The sequence below is a fragment of the Muntiacus reevesi genome, chromosome 2, assembly GCF_963930625.1.
Source record: "Muntiacus reevesi chromosome 2, mMunRee1.1, whole genome shotgun sequence".
NCBI classification, from domain to species: Eukaryota; Metazoa; Chordata; class Mammalia; order Artiodactyla; family Cervidae; genus Muntiacus; species Muntiacus reevesi.
The window spans coordinates 27609511-27627059 of NC_089250.1; the positions used below are offsets into that span (position 1 = coordinate 27609511).

A 17549-nucleotide genomic window follows, 5' to 3' on the forward strand; every position below is an offset into this window, starting at 1 on the left:
TTTGTGTGATGCTGTTTGGTGTGGAAGTTGGTGGCAAAGTGCTCCAGATATGTCACTGAGGAGGAGTCTGGGCATAATGCTTGCCAAGAACAGAGATGACCTTCTGTGTAGTGACAATAGAGCCTCCCAGCATATTACACATGTGTTTATTGATCCACACACCAGGCTCCGGCTGAGTCTGGCTATGCCCTTTTTCCACTTTGGGAAACGAGGCAGTTCATCACTCCAGTCCTGGGGAGGCACTGAGGGTATGTCTGAAACCAGAACCCTTGTGTCAGATGACAGGAAAAAAATCAGGTTAAGCCCCAGACAGTCTAACGATGAGAGCTGTGGACACAGGTTATCTTGTCATTTGCTCCAGGAGAGACACAGGGCAGGCTTCAGAAAAGAGGCACTCTTAGCAACAGAGGGGGATGGACATGTGCAGGAGGGCCAGGCAGCCCAGGCCAGATGGAGTCTCCCTGGAACCAGTCATCACAACCCGAGTTGGGGTGGCGCTGCTCTGCCAAGTGTGTGTGTGTGAGTCACTCAGCTGCGTCCAACTCTCTGCGACCCCATGGACTGTAGCCCGCCAGGCTCCTCCGTTCACAGGGGTTTCCAGGCAAGAATACTGGAGTGGGTTGCATTTTCTTTTCCAGGGGATCTTCCCAACCCAGGGATGGGACCTGGGTCTCCCACATTGCAAGTAGACTCTTTTCCATCTGAGTCATCAGGGAAGCTGTGCCAAGGGGGCAGTCTGAAAACACTCACCATCAGTCATCGGCAGCTGCTTGTTCAAAATCCAGATTCCTGGACTGCCCTCTACCTACTGAATCAGTCTCCAGGAGGGGACCCAGAAATCTGAATTTTGAACCAATACCTGTGGTAATTCTGATGCACCTTGAAATACAAGACCAGCTATGGCAAGGGTTGAACATATAGGGTTCTAGGTGCAGAATGATCAAGGTTCAACATCACCCATGTGTTGCTGGGCCTCCATAAAAAGAGGGAGAATGCCAATAACAACAACTAGGTAGTGGTCACAGACAAGTTATGAATGTGATGTTGTTAAATAATCTCTTGGAGTTTGTCATCATATATTATGCAGTCCTGTCCTGTTTTAAGCTGATCTGATACATAAACCGATGAACAGATCAATTCACAAGTGGTTCAGTTCAGTTCAGTCACTCAGTCATGTCCAACTCTTTGCAACCCCATGGACTGCAGCATGCCAGGCTTCCCTGTTCACAATGGTTAGTCATCTTCTAAAAGGATTCTTTTTTAAAGTAATTTACTTTTTAATTGAAGGATAAATTATGTTTATACTTTACAGAATTATGTTGGTTTCTGCCAAACATTAACATGAACACTTCCAGTACATAGAACCACAAGAACCACAGAGAAAGAGCAGGCAAGTCACATTGTGACTTCCAACGTTGTAACATGGAAACTAAAAGGATTTTTGAATGAAAGCATTCATCGATTGGCTCCAATGGGCAAACACTTCACCTAGAACTAAATTTATAGACAGTGTTGAAAGTTGCATGTGCAGTGGGACGTGCATGCTCTTTCTCCGTGGTTCTATGTACTGCAAGTGTCTTCTTTCCCTAGGGAAAGGATCATACTTCTATTTTCCTCCCTACTGTCAATGGGACTGATTCTTAGTGTCCTCAAAGGAAGATCTGCCCTAGAAACCAGGAAATAAACTGACGGAGAGCTAAGCTTATCTAGAAATTCATCCTGAATACCACAGGAATACCTGAATAACACAACTGACCAGTCATTTCAAATCATTAGCATGGTCACCTTCCCAGTGGAATTTATAAAGAATCCAAAATGCTACATTTTAAGATTAAAAATTTTAAGTTGAGATACCTTTCTTTCTTTTCAGAGAGTCCTCATCTAAGAAACAAAGTAATGGCTTTGGAGAGAGACCTGGGGTTCAATCTTGGTTTTCCCACTTACTAGCTGTTTCCTTTAAGTTTACTCAACTTCTCACAGCCTCAGCTTCCTCTCCCATAAATGCAAGCGGATGTTTCAGCCTTGTTCTTGAAGAGAGCTCTCAGAACACAAAGAAGTTCCCATCAAGAAATAAGGAAGGGCTTCCCAGGTGGCTCAGTGGTGAAGAATCTGCCTGCCAATGCAGGAGACACAGGTTTGATCCCTGTTCCAGGAAGATCCCACATGCTGTGGAGCAACTAAGCCCGTGCACCACAACTGGAGTCTCTGCTCTAGCCCGAGAGCTGCAACTGCTGAGCCCATGTGCTCTAGAGCCCATGGATCTTGTACTGCAACAAGAGAAGCCATGACAACGAGAAGCCCACGCATTGCAATGAAGAGTATCCCCCACTAGCAGCAACTTGAGAAAATCCTCACAGCAACAAAGACCCAGCACAGCCAAAAATAAATAAATAAATAAAATTATTTTTAAAAAAAGAGAGAGAAATGACTAAGAAGTCAGATGTAGATTCCACCCCCAAACATATTAAAGTCTATTAGAGACCAGATAGAAAACAGCTATTCACTTTTGGGGGATAAATCCAAGGAAATGAGTGATGATATACAATAAAACTGGAGAATAAAGGAGTTCTAAAATGGCAGGCACTTCTCTGGTAGTCCGGTGGTTAAGACTCTGTGCCTCCACCGCAGGGGGTGCAGGTTCGATCCCTGGTCGGGGAACTAAGATCCCTCTTGCCAAGAGGCACAGCCAAAAAGTTCAAAAAAACAAAATGACAAATTCAGACCCTGGATGTCTCTTCAGTTGTTGGAAGAAAAGGAGAGGTTTTGGTGGTCTGTTTAGCAGAGCCTATGAAAGGGTGGGTCTCATGAAGTGTCAGAAACACCACCACCCAAGGCACTCCTGGGGACGTGCCGATCCCTGTGGGCCATACCAGCAGGTCAGTAGCCTAGATGCCCCCAAAGAGCAGCATTGAAATTTGTGCTGCATCGTGTATTGCATGGAGTGAGCGAAGGGCAGTAGAGTGGTTCTTGCACTTGACAAGCAGACATAATTTGCTCTGAATGCAAGAGGATTCAAGAATCTAGTTTGTTGGATAGTACTGGGTTGGCCCAAAAGTTCATTCAGGTTTTTACTTAAGACCATGGAAAACAAAAACAAACTTTTGGGCCAACTCAATAATAAAACTCAACTAATTACTATGAAGCTGAATTAAAAATCATAACCTAGGTTCTAAAAACGGCTTTACTGCAACTATACTTTCTGTAGAGCGTTCAGAGATGAGTGATTATGTCAATATCTGATATAACTCTCACTAGTCACCCTGCATGGTCTTCTGGCATGAGACATCAAGAACTAGGTGGTCTCTGGCAGGTAAAGCATGAAGGGAGGACGGTCTGCCTAGGTCCTGACCTCAATGCTGCATCCTGGCTGTAAGAGCATTTCCAAATTAAATCTAGGATACTAAACTCTCCTCAGCACCAAAACCCAAGACTCCACTTAATAAGATCCTAAGTTGCTTCTTCCCAGAGTTAAATTCCAAGTGCCCAGGTGGATGTTTCTAATTAAGGATCCTTCCATCATCAACACCTTGGGTCACAGCTATAAATGAATTTTTAATGAATTACCAATAAGTGTTAGCTACCATAAGACAGATGAGATTACATTGAAAGCATGATCTCTATAAAGAGGTTTATATTTTATTTTCAAGATACTATACTATGGGGAATATTAATTATCACTACAAAGAGCTATGTTAACAATCCTACAATAAACTGCTTTTTCAGTACATTTCTGTTCCTATCTATAAGCATTTTACAGGTTTTCCTTCATCTTTGTTCCCATTCTTAACCAACCTTATCACTTAGAAACAAAATCCAGTCCCACTATTGTTTTTACTTTGAAGGTTTTATAAAACTGACCAGTCTTTGTATATCCCCAAGTTGTCAAACTCTGCAAATTAATATAGTATTGGTGCACTGTCCCATAAAGGACAGAGGAAGAAAGACAGAACACTTAATATTTGCAAAATATTTTCAAAGTATGAGTAGTCTTGCCATAATTATAAAGAAAGAAACCATTTTATTACTTTGCCAGATTACTCAGATTCAAAAGACTTGGTTGGGGAAATTAATTTCTTTTTAGCTCTAATAATAGCAAGAAAAACTGAGTATAATTATTCTGTAAGACCTTAAATTAAGAGTTGCTTAGATTTCTTGGGTCTCTTTCACGTATGCATGTTATTTTGTTATTTTCTCTCTCTTCTTTTTTTTTTAAAAAGAACTTTGGGAATCCCCTGGTGGTCCAGTGGTTAGGACTGTGCTTATAGTGCCAGGGATCTGGGTTCAATCCCTGGTCAGGGAACTAAGATGCTGCAAGTCACACAGCACAGTGATAACCAAAACAAGACAAAACAAAAAAAAGAACTTCAGTTAATAACTACTTCCAAAAATCACTTTATATTGTAGTATGTGCATCAATAAATTTTTAGTGAGTCAAAGTATGATATGAAAAGAGGAAAATTAGGGAATTAAAAGAAGTGTATTCAAATTTACATTCAATTTTTGTTTCCATATTTTTGGTTTCATTGGCACTTTATTAACAAGTAACAATTTACAGCAACATCTGATGTCAGCTGTTCCAAATTAGGTGTGAGAAGCCCTGAGGATGGATGTTTAGTACTAGGCCCACTATATCAATAAATTAAGGCAAAGTTGGCATGAAAAACAAAAACCTACATCTATTCATTCACCCCGCATGTATTTATGGAAGCCCGACTGGGTGTAGAGCTCTCAGTGAGGTGCAACAGGCAATAAAAAAACAGGATGACAAAGCTTGTCCTCAAGTTGCTTGTAAGAAATCGTTAGAAAAATCAGGTAAAAATGCTGGCTGATCAGTATGAACAGAATGTTCTCGTTAGAGAGACAAAGCTGACACCTCATTCATAGTTTTAACGAAGATTATAGGAATGCACACAGACCCTCTGCAGAGTGGGATGATGGAAGCCTTTCAGCTTTCTCTGTTTTTTCATGGTTTGGATTTCTTTTTTTAACAAGCATGTGTTATTTTTGTAAGAAGGAAAAGAAATAAAGATAAAAATGTTTCTATGAATCAACACTGGAAGCAAACAAGCGAACATACAATATCTGTTGACTTAGGTTGTTGGTGTCTTATGGGTGGATTTCCGTCTATTTTAAAGTTACTGTGTTTGTTGTCCTAAAAGAATTTTTAATGCCAGGTTTAATTCAACAAAAAAAGAGTATGGAAAATTAAAGTTCTTCTTGGTTTGAATAAGCTGCTCTATGATGCACTAGGGTTTGAAGAGGGCTCATTGCCATTTTTATTTCTAGCTAAAGAGGAGAGATGTGAAGAAGATTAAGGCGTGTTGTCTACTTCTGTTAGCAATATACTTTCTCAGACTATGGTATCATGGCCAGTCTAAACGGAAAATGGTAGAATAAAACCCGTATCGGTCTACTTATAATGATATATTTCGTTATCATCTATGATTAGGGTAACTCTTCTACTGTCATTAAAATGAGATGTGGTCTTTTATGATCCTCTAATTTCCAAACATTTTCATACTGTTAATATACTGCCCTGGGAAAAAAAAAGAAAATTAAAACAATTCCTGGCTACATTGCAGCATGTTTAAGAGCTTCATCATGAAAAGCATCATCAGCCTTGACCTTCATGTTTCCACAAGCCACAGCCATATTAAATCCAAACAGGACCCTTCTTCACTTCAGCAAGTCCTAGTTACATCACTGGCTATTTTTCAAATTCTGTAATCTTGTTTTCAGTGTCGCTTCAGGCTGAATCATTCTTTTCAGAAGTGGCACCGATTATGATATCTCTGTAGCTTATTTACTACAACTCAACTGTCACTTTAAGTGAAAAAACTGTTGGAGAATAAGAAATTTTGTGCTAATGAAGGCTCATGTCCTTCTGGCTATGAACAAAGGTTGCCTGGTACTTGCTAGCTCCATTTAAAAATTGCATTATTTTCAAAAGTCAGTCATGGGTTTCCAAGTATACTCTAAGTGCTATTACGCTCATTGACTCATTTTTCGGGGACCAAGAGGTAGAAGGCTGGGGGTGCTTTCTGGATGCCAGTCCCAGTCCACAGCCAGGGAGGAACATTCCAGTCAGTGATTCTAGAGGAACTAAGGCTTGACCCCAAATTTCATGTTCATGGCAGCTGTATTTTAAATTTGCCAATTCATTGACATTCTTCCTGAAAGTCACATCGAAATACTTCTATTACCTAAAATTACATTTATCAGAATCCTAAATAAAGACATGTTAACATTAAGGAACAGGAAAAGTTAAATTAAAAAATACATCTAGGATGTGGAACTGGACTTAAATGAAGATCCATGTATGCATGCACTTGGCTATCCTAACGCAGTGAGATTCAGACACACCTTCACAGGTGTGCATGGGGAGACACAGGGTCTTGTCTACATGTAATTGGCATGACTCCACATCACAAAACCCCAGGGAGCAGAGTAGGGTTTGGCTTCACAGTGGGTTCACTTCCACTTAAGGGTGTCTTTAGAAGCAGTCAGCTGGTAAAGCAACTTCTCAACTTTGGAGAGAACTGTTTTACTTTCTTTCAAAAGAGCATCACAGCTGTATTCCTTCTGACAACTAAAAAATCTAAGTAGAAATCCTATGTTGAGGAAGTTCTTAGTGTGAAATGATTGAGAGGAAAACATACTTTCATTTTCAAAGTTAATTAAGGAATGATTTCATTTTGGTTCTGCAGCAGATCAGACTGGCTTTTAAATTCTGATTTTAACAAGTTAACATCACCTTGAAACAGCAAGTTCTAGTGGTATTTGGGACGGAGGGTTAAGGAGCTCATACCCAAAAGCCATGCCGGTGGGCAGATGTCCAACAGCAAGTTAAATTCACCTCTAGTTCATTGACTACAGTTTCAGCTGCATCTTTATGGAATGAAGGCAAAGCTTAACAAAGACCCCCTTAAAATGAAATGAGGCAGACCAACCTTTTATTGCACCCACAATATTTTGGTCTAGTCCTTTCCGGTTGTCATTGAGTCCTCTTTTCCTCTTCCCATTGGGTAAGGAGTTAGCCAAAGTCTTGTCATCAAAAAATGCACACACCAGTTTTCTAAACAGAAGGCTTCCTGAGCGAGTGTAGTTTGACAATATAGAGTCCAGCTGAGATTTAGGCATAAACACATCGAAGCCTTCAGCAAGTTGCACTTCTGGCTACCAAAAGAACATAAATATGTCATTAAAAGCAAGATTTGAAGTTACCAACGTTGGGCATATGTGCAACAAAAAACATCACCAGCTCTTGCAATGGCCATATATCGTGAAAACCACATAGCCTCAGCTTTGCGTGCCAGTGTTTGCAATTTACAAAACCAGTGACTAGTTGTAATTCACCAACAAGATGCTCTAATTCCAGTATTAAGTCTCATCAAAAACAGTGCAAAGGAGTACACTGAAAAAGCATTCTCGTCCTCAGAAAGAGTTAAGAGAAAGCTGGATAATTTCCAAAGCATTTAAGTCTAGAGCTACCCAGGGGACTTGAGACTTCTGGGTGAAATGTCTTCACTTTTAAAGGAAGGAACTCAGGGCCAAAGAGATCATAACAAAAATGACTTAAAAAAATAATTTAGAGGTATTCAATTGCATTACAGTTTACAGATCACTTTCTCCTGCCTTAAATAATTTGATCTCATTTGCCTATGGACATGGGGCTACCCCAAAGGTCTCATGCTGTTTGTACTAGGCCAGTGGTTTTTAGCTGTGGAACTATTATTTTTCCCTCCAAGGAAAACTTATGTTAACTAGTGTATAAAATAAACAAAAATCCTGAGCAGGTGCCCTGACCCCTGCTTTGGGGAGGGAAATCTGAAGCTCTATTCCAGAGCATCATCGGGAGACCAGTGTACTAGTACCAGTGCTTCCTGCTGGAGATTTCCTGGCTTGGGGGATACTGGGTCAGAAGACTGATAAGGGGCCTTTCAACATCAACTCTACCATATAAGCTCAGACACTGATAACACATTCTCTATGTATATGCCATGGATGTTTACAACTCATCCTTTCATCTTTCAACCCACTCATATCATTTCCTTTTCAAAGCCTTTCTTAGCTCCTTCTTTCCCAAGGAGGCAGCTATGCACTCTTTGTCACTGCTATCTGTTTTAAGAAAAAAAAAATTATTTATCCATTCATTTATTTGACTGTGCCGGGTCTTAGTTGTGGCACTCAGGGTCTTCAATCTTCATTGCAGTAGTCACAATCATTTTTTTAGTTGTAGCATGTGGGATCTAGTTCCCTTACCAGGGATCGAACCTAGGCCCCCTGCATTTGAAGTGTGGAGTCTTAGCCACTGGACTATCGAGGATGTTCATATTTATCTGATTGTATTTATTATACTATATTATAATTACTGATTAGATTGTGGCCCTTCCTGATGCCTAGAACTCAGGCTTTATGTCTCCAGGGCCTGGAACACAGTAGGCACTAAATAAATTCTTGTTAAATAGATAAAAGTTCCTTAGTCATTACAAAAACTACTAAGTCATTCACTATGGATTAGAACATGATGACTTTAAAATAGTAACTTTAGGGTGAAGAAATGCAGTTGGTAAACTTTCATTTGAAAAAAGTCAGCAGGAAATCTCACTTAAGATAGATCATAAAAGCTAATTCTTAGATATCTTATTGCAAACTTGGCTAACCTGATGCCACTTTAGATTTTCTAAATCATATGAGACATGTGAGGATTTGGGTCTTGTTTTTCTCCCGGAGAATAGGAATTATTGTTTGTCCTACTGCTTCTCAGAATGCCAGCTATGTGCACTACGCCCTGTGGTCAGAGCAAAGGGTTCAGTGCTCATGCTCAGTCACTGAGTCGTGTCCAGCCCTTTGCAACCCCACGGACTGTACCTATCCATGGAATTTTCTAAGCAAGAATACTAGAGTGGGTTGCCATTTCCTGCTCCAGGGGATCTTCCTGACCCAGGGATCAAACTCCAGTCTCCCACATCTCCTGCATTGGCAGGTGGATTCTTTACCACTGGTGCCACCTAGGCTTGGGGAAAGGCTTAAATGACTCAGACTGTGTGGGGACCATCTAGGGCCCTGCTCCTCCTCCCAAGTGGAATTCTCAACTGGATTTTCCAGAAAATCATCTCACTTCTCTGCTTTGCTCTCCCATTTGGCTTTTGGTCTCTGAATGCACAGTGAATATCACTCTAAAAACAGTGTTGCCGGGTGGGCCCCTGACTTTTTGCCCCTCAATGCTGGTGATGGTCTGCAGAGGAGGCTGACGGGAGCCAGAATCTGGGCCCCCAACTCCTGGGACAGAAGTGTACACTTGGGCAACTCAAGGCACATTTGTTGAATGACTTCAATGTAGAAATGTTAGGATTGAAGGAATTCTACATCAGAATCTAAGATAAAGTTGTATCCATAGTCACAATTTTATTTTGCATATCCTATGGTTGCCTAATTTAGACCTTTTATGCTAAATGAACTGACCAGATTTTTGCTAAATGCTCCTATATCATTTGAAAACCTTTTAAAAAGAGTCCCTGTCTACTTTATAGAAATAGCAACTCACAGCTATTTGAAGATCCGGGGGCTTGGGTGGGGGGTGGTACAGAAGCTCTTAAATTCGCAAGAGAGAAAAGGGAAAGATGAACCATGGTCTCTCATTCATGTATGTCTGCTGGACACTGATAACCACCAAGCAGGGGTTTAAAGCACCCACCTGACCTCTGAGACTCCTAGCACCCCGCCTTGGAGTCATCGTGTAGGGTTGAACCTGGTTTGAGAGGCTGACCTAGATTAGCCCACCAGGCAGGCCTGGCCACTCCTTTCTTCACAGACGCAGTGTTTTCTATGAACTACATTTCTGGCACTTTTCATGATGCATTTGTTTAGTTGGGAGTTTGTGTTTCTCATCAGAATGTGTACTGTCTTTGGCATTCAGAGTGCCAAACACCCGGCTAGCGCCTGATAGATTTTTCTCAGAATGAACAAAACACTATGGAAGAATTCATTCAAAATGACTAGTATTGATTTCGAGGTCTTTTATCCCCACATAAAAGTGGCTGTGGAAGTCGACTGCGCCCCAGTCCAGCCTGCCAGCCTTCTCCTCGCAGGGCCCGTGCTGGCTGGGGGAGCAAGCTACCTAGAGAACACGGCCCTGACTCAATCAATATTTACTTGGCATCCTCCGTGTGGAAGGAGTTTAAGGTCGGGCTCACTAGATGAGACATATATATAAACCCCCATCGTACAGAGTGGAGAATGACCAGTGCTGCAAGAGGGGCAAGGACCATTAGGCAGAGTTGGTTGGTGAGGGGAGAAGGGATTTGGGTAGAGGGCGCAGGATAGCATTTTATTAGGACCTTGGAGGTTTTAGGATTTCGGAGAGATGCAGTTGCTGTTTGTGGCATCTGCTTCGACTCCTAAAACTAAGCATCTGGAGGTTTCTGTGAAGCTGAGACTCCCTATGGGATCAGAGCAGTGTTCTGATTTCTGAGATGCTATCCCGCTGCAGAAGCTATCAATACTTTGTGCTCTACTTTCTACTATCAGATGATTGTTGTTATTTTGAAGACTTCCCTCCAGATCAAGGAACACGAACTTGCCCAGTTATGCCTCCTTTACAAAGGAGTCAGTTTTATTAGTGGAGGCAACAGCCAGGGGCAGCAGCAGAGGCCAAGGTGACTGGTCTCTGGCCCGCCCTGCTCCTCAAGTCTTTTCTTTCAAGCAGATTTCTTAGCTGCTTGTCAGCGAGCACTAGGGTGTCACAAAACTACAAAGCAATTCCTTTAAAAAAAAAAAAAAAGGAGTGGGGAGCCTTACTTCCTAAGACATGAAGAATTTGATGGTTGATTAATCTCATTGTTTTACAATGAAACCTTTTTATCGCTTCCATTTTATAAATATAATCACAGTGGACCTGGTAGTGATCCACAGCTTTGTACTTACATTTAAAAACAGGTTAAAACTCTGTAATTGTATGCTTGAATCTCTTCTCTTTTTGTTTACTGTCTAGTCTAAGTGAGATCCCTCTGCTTACTGATGCTGGCTATGATAGAAACCACCACTATTCCAGATGAATATCATTTTAAAAGCTAGATTTCCTTTGACAGAATTACTGTCTGATACTCCAGCGAGGACAGACAGCTAATATACTGATTTACAGATTCTATTGATTACTGAAGTAATATGATTTTTAAATGATGACATTCAAAGTATGGGACAGGATTTATGACTCTTAGAGGCATCTTTTTAAGAGTCAAGAGTCTGAATGCCCACTATAAATTTGGATTCCCATGGATGGCTTGCCTATTTTCAGTACCTCAGCCACTTAGCACAGTAATGGATCAAATGTTGAACTTTCCTATCCAATGGTATTGCATCTTATACCCAGTGAAGTTTGGGAGGCAAAAACTGCATGCAGTCATGAGAATGCTTAAAAATGTTCCTGGACCCAGGCCTGTAGATATTAACTATCTTGTTTCTCTTCACAGTTGCATTTCAACTGTGGTCCCCCTTTAATTAGAAGTAGGTGGGATCAAGATCTAGTTTGGTGGGGGGATTCTATAACACCTGGTAAATTAACAGATTTCCCCAGGGACTTTCCAGGTGGTCCAGTGGTTGAGTCTGCATTTCCACTGCAGGGGTCTGGGGTTTGATCCCTGGTTGGGGAACTAAGGTCCCACATGACAAAAGGTGTGGCCAAAAAGAAAAAAACATTTTTCCCCTAAGTCTCTCTGAGTATATGACTCCCCTGTATAATCTGAAGAAAAATACATAAAACAATTTTGAGATCATACAAATTAATCACACAGGCAATATTTCTGATACTTGCTATTTTATGTAAGGCATTGTTGGCTGCAAATTATAGGAAGACATGTAAAAAGCGACATATAGTCATCAGGTTAAAGTAAACAGAAGTACAGGAATATTCACATTGGGCATTAGTCCCAGATTTTCAATCTCAAGTTAATTAATTATACACAACAGTTTGTAAACTTGACTTGCTACATAGTCAAGTTTCAGATTAGCTCAAGATTGAAACCTATAAGAAAACTATGGATGAAAAGAAGGAGTTTTTCAAGTAAGACTAACTGCATTTGAACTGAAAATGTATAACAAAACTCATAAGAACAGTGAATTCAGTCCTTCTGTTCATAATATTATTATATACAATGATCCTTTATTCTCATTTAAGAGTTTATTTAGCAGTACTTCTAGGAAAACAAGCTTTAGTTTATGAAAATAAATAAAAAAAAACCCCACAAAACCCTTTCATAACTGATTTTGTTTTGCTCACAAATGTGACCTGCCTCTCTTTGAGAAATACTGGAAATGTTTCCTCTAACTCAGGTCTGCTCCAGGTAGATTTAGCCAGTGTTACTGTCACTATTTATTAAGCCATGCCAAGATCATGGTCAGTCAGTTGGGTAGACTCAAGAACCCACGGGATGGAAAGGCAGACCTGATTTTATTGGTTCAGCCGTCACAGCTCAAAACAGTGTGGCCTGTGGACGTGGCAGAGCCATGAACCACTGCTTTGACGGGGCAGAGTGGGTGGACCCATTGTGTAAAAAGGATGTTCTGTAATGAGGAAAAAATGCTCAGGCAGGAGTTGTATCAAAAAGTATACATAATCTCTAGACTAGTCTACACTGAATGTTGAATAGGGTGATAATTACCAGGAAGTCATTAAAGAGCCAATCCTTGATCAAATTTTATTCGACAAAATGTTGGCAGAATTTAAAGTTAGAAAAGAAAACAGAGGGGCACTCACTGGCGGTCCAGTGGTCAGGACCCACCCAGTGGTTTCACTGCCCAGGACCCAGCGTTCAATCCCTGGTCAGGAAACTATGATCCTGCAAGCTGCAAGGTGTGGCTAACTAACTTAATTAATTAACTTAAAAAAAAAGTAAGGGAAAGGTAATAGTTTGAAAATGACTCCACGCACTTGCATAATGAGATATTGCGAAGTCTTTCTTTCAGAAATGTTTTCAGTGCCTTCCTTTCTCAGGTGGTAAATTAATGACTCTGAGGACTTGGGCTTGATTTATGCTCATGCTATTTGAGCCAAAATGTTTCATAAGATTTCAACCACTGTGGTCTAATTTCTCCCATCACAACTCCATGGAAACTGCTCTTTGGAGAAAATGGCCACCTCTGAGAGCCTGTCCTTAACCCCCTGGGCAGAGGACAGCTCCGCTTACATCCTATTACACTGTGATTACTGCTTATGTGTTTTCCTCATATGGTCCTTGAAGGGCGAGGACTATTTCATTCATTTCAGTAGCCCTCAACAATGGTGCAGTAATTAGCATGTCCATCCTGCATTACATGGGTTTCCTAATTCAATTCTCATCATCCTATGAAGTAGTCACTTTCATGATCCCCAATTTGCAGATGCAAAAACTAAGGTTTAGAGAGATTAGGTAACTTGTTAAGATTATCCAGCTAACAAGTGGTGAAGCAGGGCTGTGAACCCAGGCAGTCTGCACTAGAACTTTAACTCTCAAGCATACACTGCCTTAAATTTCAGCATGTCAATGAATAAATTTAAAAATTGCTTGCTTGATGGATCTGCTTTACCAGTTCCCAGTGGGTCACTTTACTTGTTGGGCTATGAAGAAATTAAGAAAACAGATTCTGAATTCAGTAGCTATTTATGTTGAAAGCACCAGTGCATTTTAAATTATTTAAGAATGACATAAACATTAACAAAATTATCTTAAGTTGATGGATATGTAGCTTTATCTTCTGATAACTTCTGTGTGATCTGGGATTACTGGAAAATATTCATAGTAACTACAGAAAATAGAAGAACATTTTCTATGTTTTTAAAAAATATTTAAAATATTTTAAAAAACTGATCTTAGTGTTTCATCAAGGCCAAACAATAAGCTAAACAGGAAGCAACAACAAGGAAATAAACCTAAGCCATATGTATCTACCCTGAAAAAAAAAAAAATCAATAAATCCAACTAGGTAGGGAAAACTGTCAAACATTTACATCTGTCTTCTCTGAGTCCTGATAGAATCCTGGGTTGGGAACTCCTAAAGAAAGAATTGAATGTTGTATTTAAATCTGAAATTTGGTTTGGGGTTTCTGTTTTTGCTTCTGTGCAGTTCAGATTTCAGTTTTATTTAATGCACTAACTTAAAACGGGTCAAGTAATCATGCCCCCAGAGAGAACCACTTCTGGCCACTCTCTTTTAAAAAATACGATTAGTTCATGTGTATTTGCTCAAGTGTATATACCTGTATGTTTACTTAACAAAGTTATATTTATCCCTATAAAGGTACTGCTAAGGTTTAAAAAGGAAGCAGTATTTACTGAGAGCTTAAAAAGGTACCAGGTACTATTATAAGTGCTTTACATAGATAATGTAATTTAATTCTTCCAGCTGGCCCACCCTGTGAGGTCAGCACTATTATTATTCCCATTTTACTCAGGGAAAACTGAGGGAGGTGAGGGTGGGTACCTTTGTCAAGGTTACACGCTGGGCTTCTAGCCTGGGCATCCTGACCTCAGAGCTATACCCTTGACTATGAAGGTTTCCCCTGGAAACTTCCAAGTAAACAGCATACACGGGGACTTCCCTGGCGGCCCAGTGGTCAGGCCTCTGTGCTTCCTCTGCAGGAGGCATGGGTTCCATCCCTGGTTGCAGAATTTGGATCCTGCAAACTGTAGGGTGTGGCCAAATAAATAAATAACCCAAACCAACCAACCAGCCAGCATACAGAGCCACAGTCTAACCTTTCTCTTCTCCTTTGCGTTACCATCATCTCATGAACAGTTAGCGGTGGTCACACACAGAACTGGGTGAGCGAATGCGCTGAGTCGAGCATTTGGTGGATAGGGTACACTCAGCCCTGGTCTGAGAACCAACTCCATCTCTGACTGCGTGGGCTCGAGCAGGCTACTTAACCCTTTATGCCAGTCTTTTCATCTATCAATCTTTTTTTTTAAATGTGTTTATTTGGCTGTGCCAGGTCTTAGTTGTGGCATGTGGGATCTAGTTCCCTGACCAGGGATAGAACCTAGGCCCCTGGCATTGGGAGCATGGAGTCTTAGCCATTGGACCATCAGGGAAGTCCTTCCTCATTTATAAGTTGAGGATAATAATAATACCTCAAAGAGTAAGGATGAAATCTGAAAAATTACTTGGCAAAGGATAGCACACAAACACGACTACAACTACTATTATTGTTATTATTTTTTTATTTAATCCCTGCCCTTAAGAAGCCAAGGGGGAAAGGAGGGAAAATCACATTAAATTGAGGAGAGGGTTCTAATTAAAGCCAAGTCCTAGAACCAAAGTTCTATAAGGTGATTTCGTATATTGTGGTTAATGCAGTGGAGGATGCATGGCTGTTTACTGAGCACCTTTTCTGGGCCAGGCACTGGGGCAGGGTTCCCTGCGTGCCCTAGATCACTGAGTACGGACAGCAGTCTGAGGTTCTCACTGCGGGTAGTGCTGACTAGGATGCCCTGCTTTTGCGCACTGAGCACGGCTACCCGTCAGGTGTCAGGGGCTCGCTGGTCCCCCTGCCATGATCCATAGTCCCTCATGTTCCTGCTTGTGTCCAGACACACAAATTTGTATTTGGGCAACGCTAAAAGCCACAGCATAAAAAAGATAACTTCACACATTGTGAACTTTAAACAATTTACGGTATTTTTTTTTTTTTAATTTAAAAAGCAATATAGGAGCATCCCTGGCAGTTCAGTGGTTAAGACTCTGCGCTTCCACTGCAGGGGGCACAGGTTCCATTCCCGGTCAGGGAACTAAGATCCCACCCTCTGCAAGGTGTGGCCAAAAATAAATAAATGACTTTTTAAAAATTCTGATTTAAAAAAATTTTTTTCTTAAAAGTCAATAAAGGCATTTTCATTGTTTTCAGCTAATATTTTTCCTGCACTTCAAACATCTACTGGACTTTTTGAGGATACTCAACCTCCTGTTACTTCCCATTCGGAAATGAAGGCCTGCTCCTGCCTTCCCTGTCTCAGTTAAGGAAGTCAGTACTGACTAACCTCATTTTCTATGATAGACATGTGGGGCTTGCTTCTCCCAAGGCACCAGGTCTCCCGTGGGGGCTACCTCCTGGGCACCTCTCATTTCTCTGTCCCTTCACTGCTCATGGCTGGACTCTACCCATCTCTTGCCTGGCTGCCTGGAATTATCTGTCTCCTGGTCTCTGGTCTCTTTGTGTTGATCAGTCATCCACAAGGCGCTTCCAAATTCCAGTCTAAACAAGGAAATGACTATTCCTCTACTTTAAACCTGCAGTGGCTCCCTAGTGCCCACAAGATAAAAAAGCCAAGGGCCTCGGATAACACGCTGGGGCTTTCACTGTCTGATACACTGTTGAGCCCACATTCATGTGATCATGTGCTACCAGCTCAGCCACAAGGCTGCTTCAGCCACACTGGCTCACATGCCCACTCCTACAATTCTGGACCTAATCTTCCCAACACTGGGTATTTTCAGAGCCTGTCTTCAGATACATAACGCCCATCTACTTACATATAATCCTGCTTTATTACTTTTTCTCCAATCAGTTTTATAGAAGAATTCCTATAAGATTATTATCTATTTTCTGTTTTCTACTCTGGACTTCCACCAAAGTGTAAAAGGTTCATAGCTAAGGAATAATAAAAGATGAGAAGGGTGTCTAAATTTAGACACCTTTAGCACTGATGGACCCACCACCTAAGGGGCCAACAGCCTCACCCTCGCCAGCAAGACTCTGAGGACAGTGATGGGACACGCTGTGTGGTTCTCTAAGGGCAGTTACTTTCCATCCAGCAGATGAATCACAGGGCGGAGCAGTTGGATAACGTGAAGATAACATCTATATACAGTTTGTGCTTTTTTTTTAAGAAGCATGTTATTCTTCTATCAAGGATAGTCAGCCCCTGAGTCTTCATGAACAATTCTGAATGTGCTTTATTAAATTTAATAGTTCTTGTTAGCAAAACTCATCATGAATAAAAAGCAAATTACTTTTTTTGACATTCTGATATTGGTAAAGGAAAGTTCTATTTCACTAATGTACATATAGCCTTAATCAGATCTTTCTCAGTTTATCTCTGAAGTATGCTTAGAGCTTAAAATTTTTAAAAAGGAGTAAGTTCAGTGATTAGCATGAGATTGACTCATTTAGAAGATGATTTTCACAACTCCAGTGGTTACTCCTGATATCACTAATGCCTATCACAGGAAAGAAGGCTCTAAATAATTCAAGAAAAATATAAAAGTATTGTGAAAGCTGCTTCAGGCTGAATGTACTTTGTGCTGGGGTATCATCTGCCTCTGCTTCCAAATGTGTGACTGACATGGGTTTTGAACCTAGGGCCTCAGCTACAATAACAACCGGATAGGATGAAATGAACCAGCTAGTCCAGGGTGGAAGGCTGTCACCATTAATGATTTTCTAAGGCTAAGTTTTTAATTTGGAAGAACTTCTTAACAATCGTGCATGTGTTCATGGATAAAAAACAAACATGAACTCTTCTCATCAAGGAGGGGATAAAAGTTCAAGTGATTTTCTAGTCTAAAAAAGTCAC

At 40.9% G+C, this 17549-nt stretch overlaps 1 protein-coding gene across 7 annotated transcripts in view; it reads right to left on the reverse strand.

Moving 5' to 3' along the window:
- Window positions 1–17549, reverse strand: part of BEND7 (BEN domain containing 7) — an 86216-nt gene that overhangs the window by 30809 nt on the left and 37858 nt on the right. For all 7 annotated transcript variants that reach the window (XM_065921139.1, XM_065921133.1, XM_065921138.1 and 4 more), the window contains one exon: window positions 6951–7176. In XM_065921139.1, the coding sequence (XP_065777211.1) occupies window positions 6951–7176 (226 nt within the window). The remainder of the gene's footprint in view (window positions 1–6950; window positions 7177–17549) is intronic.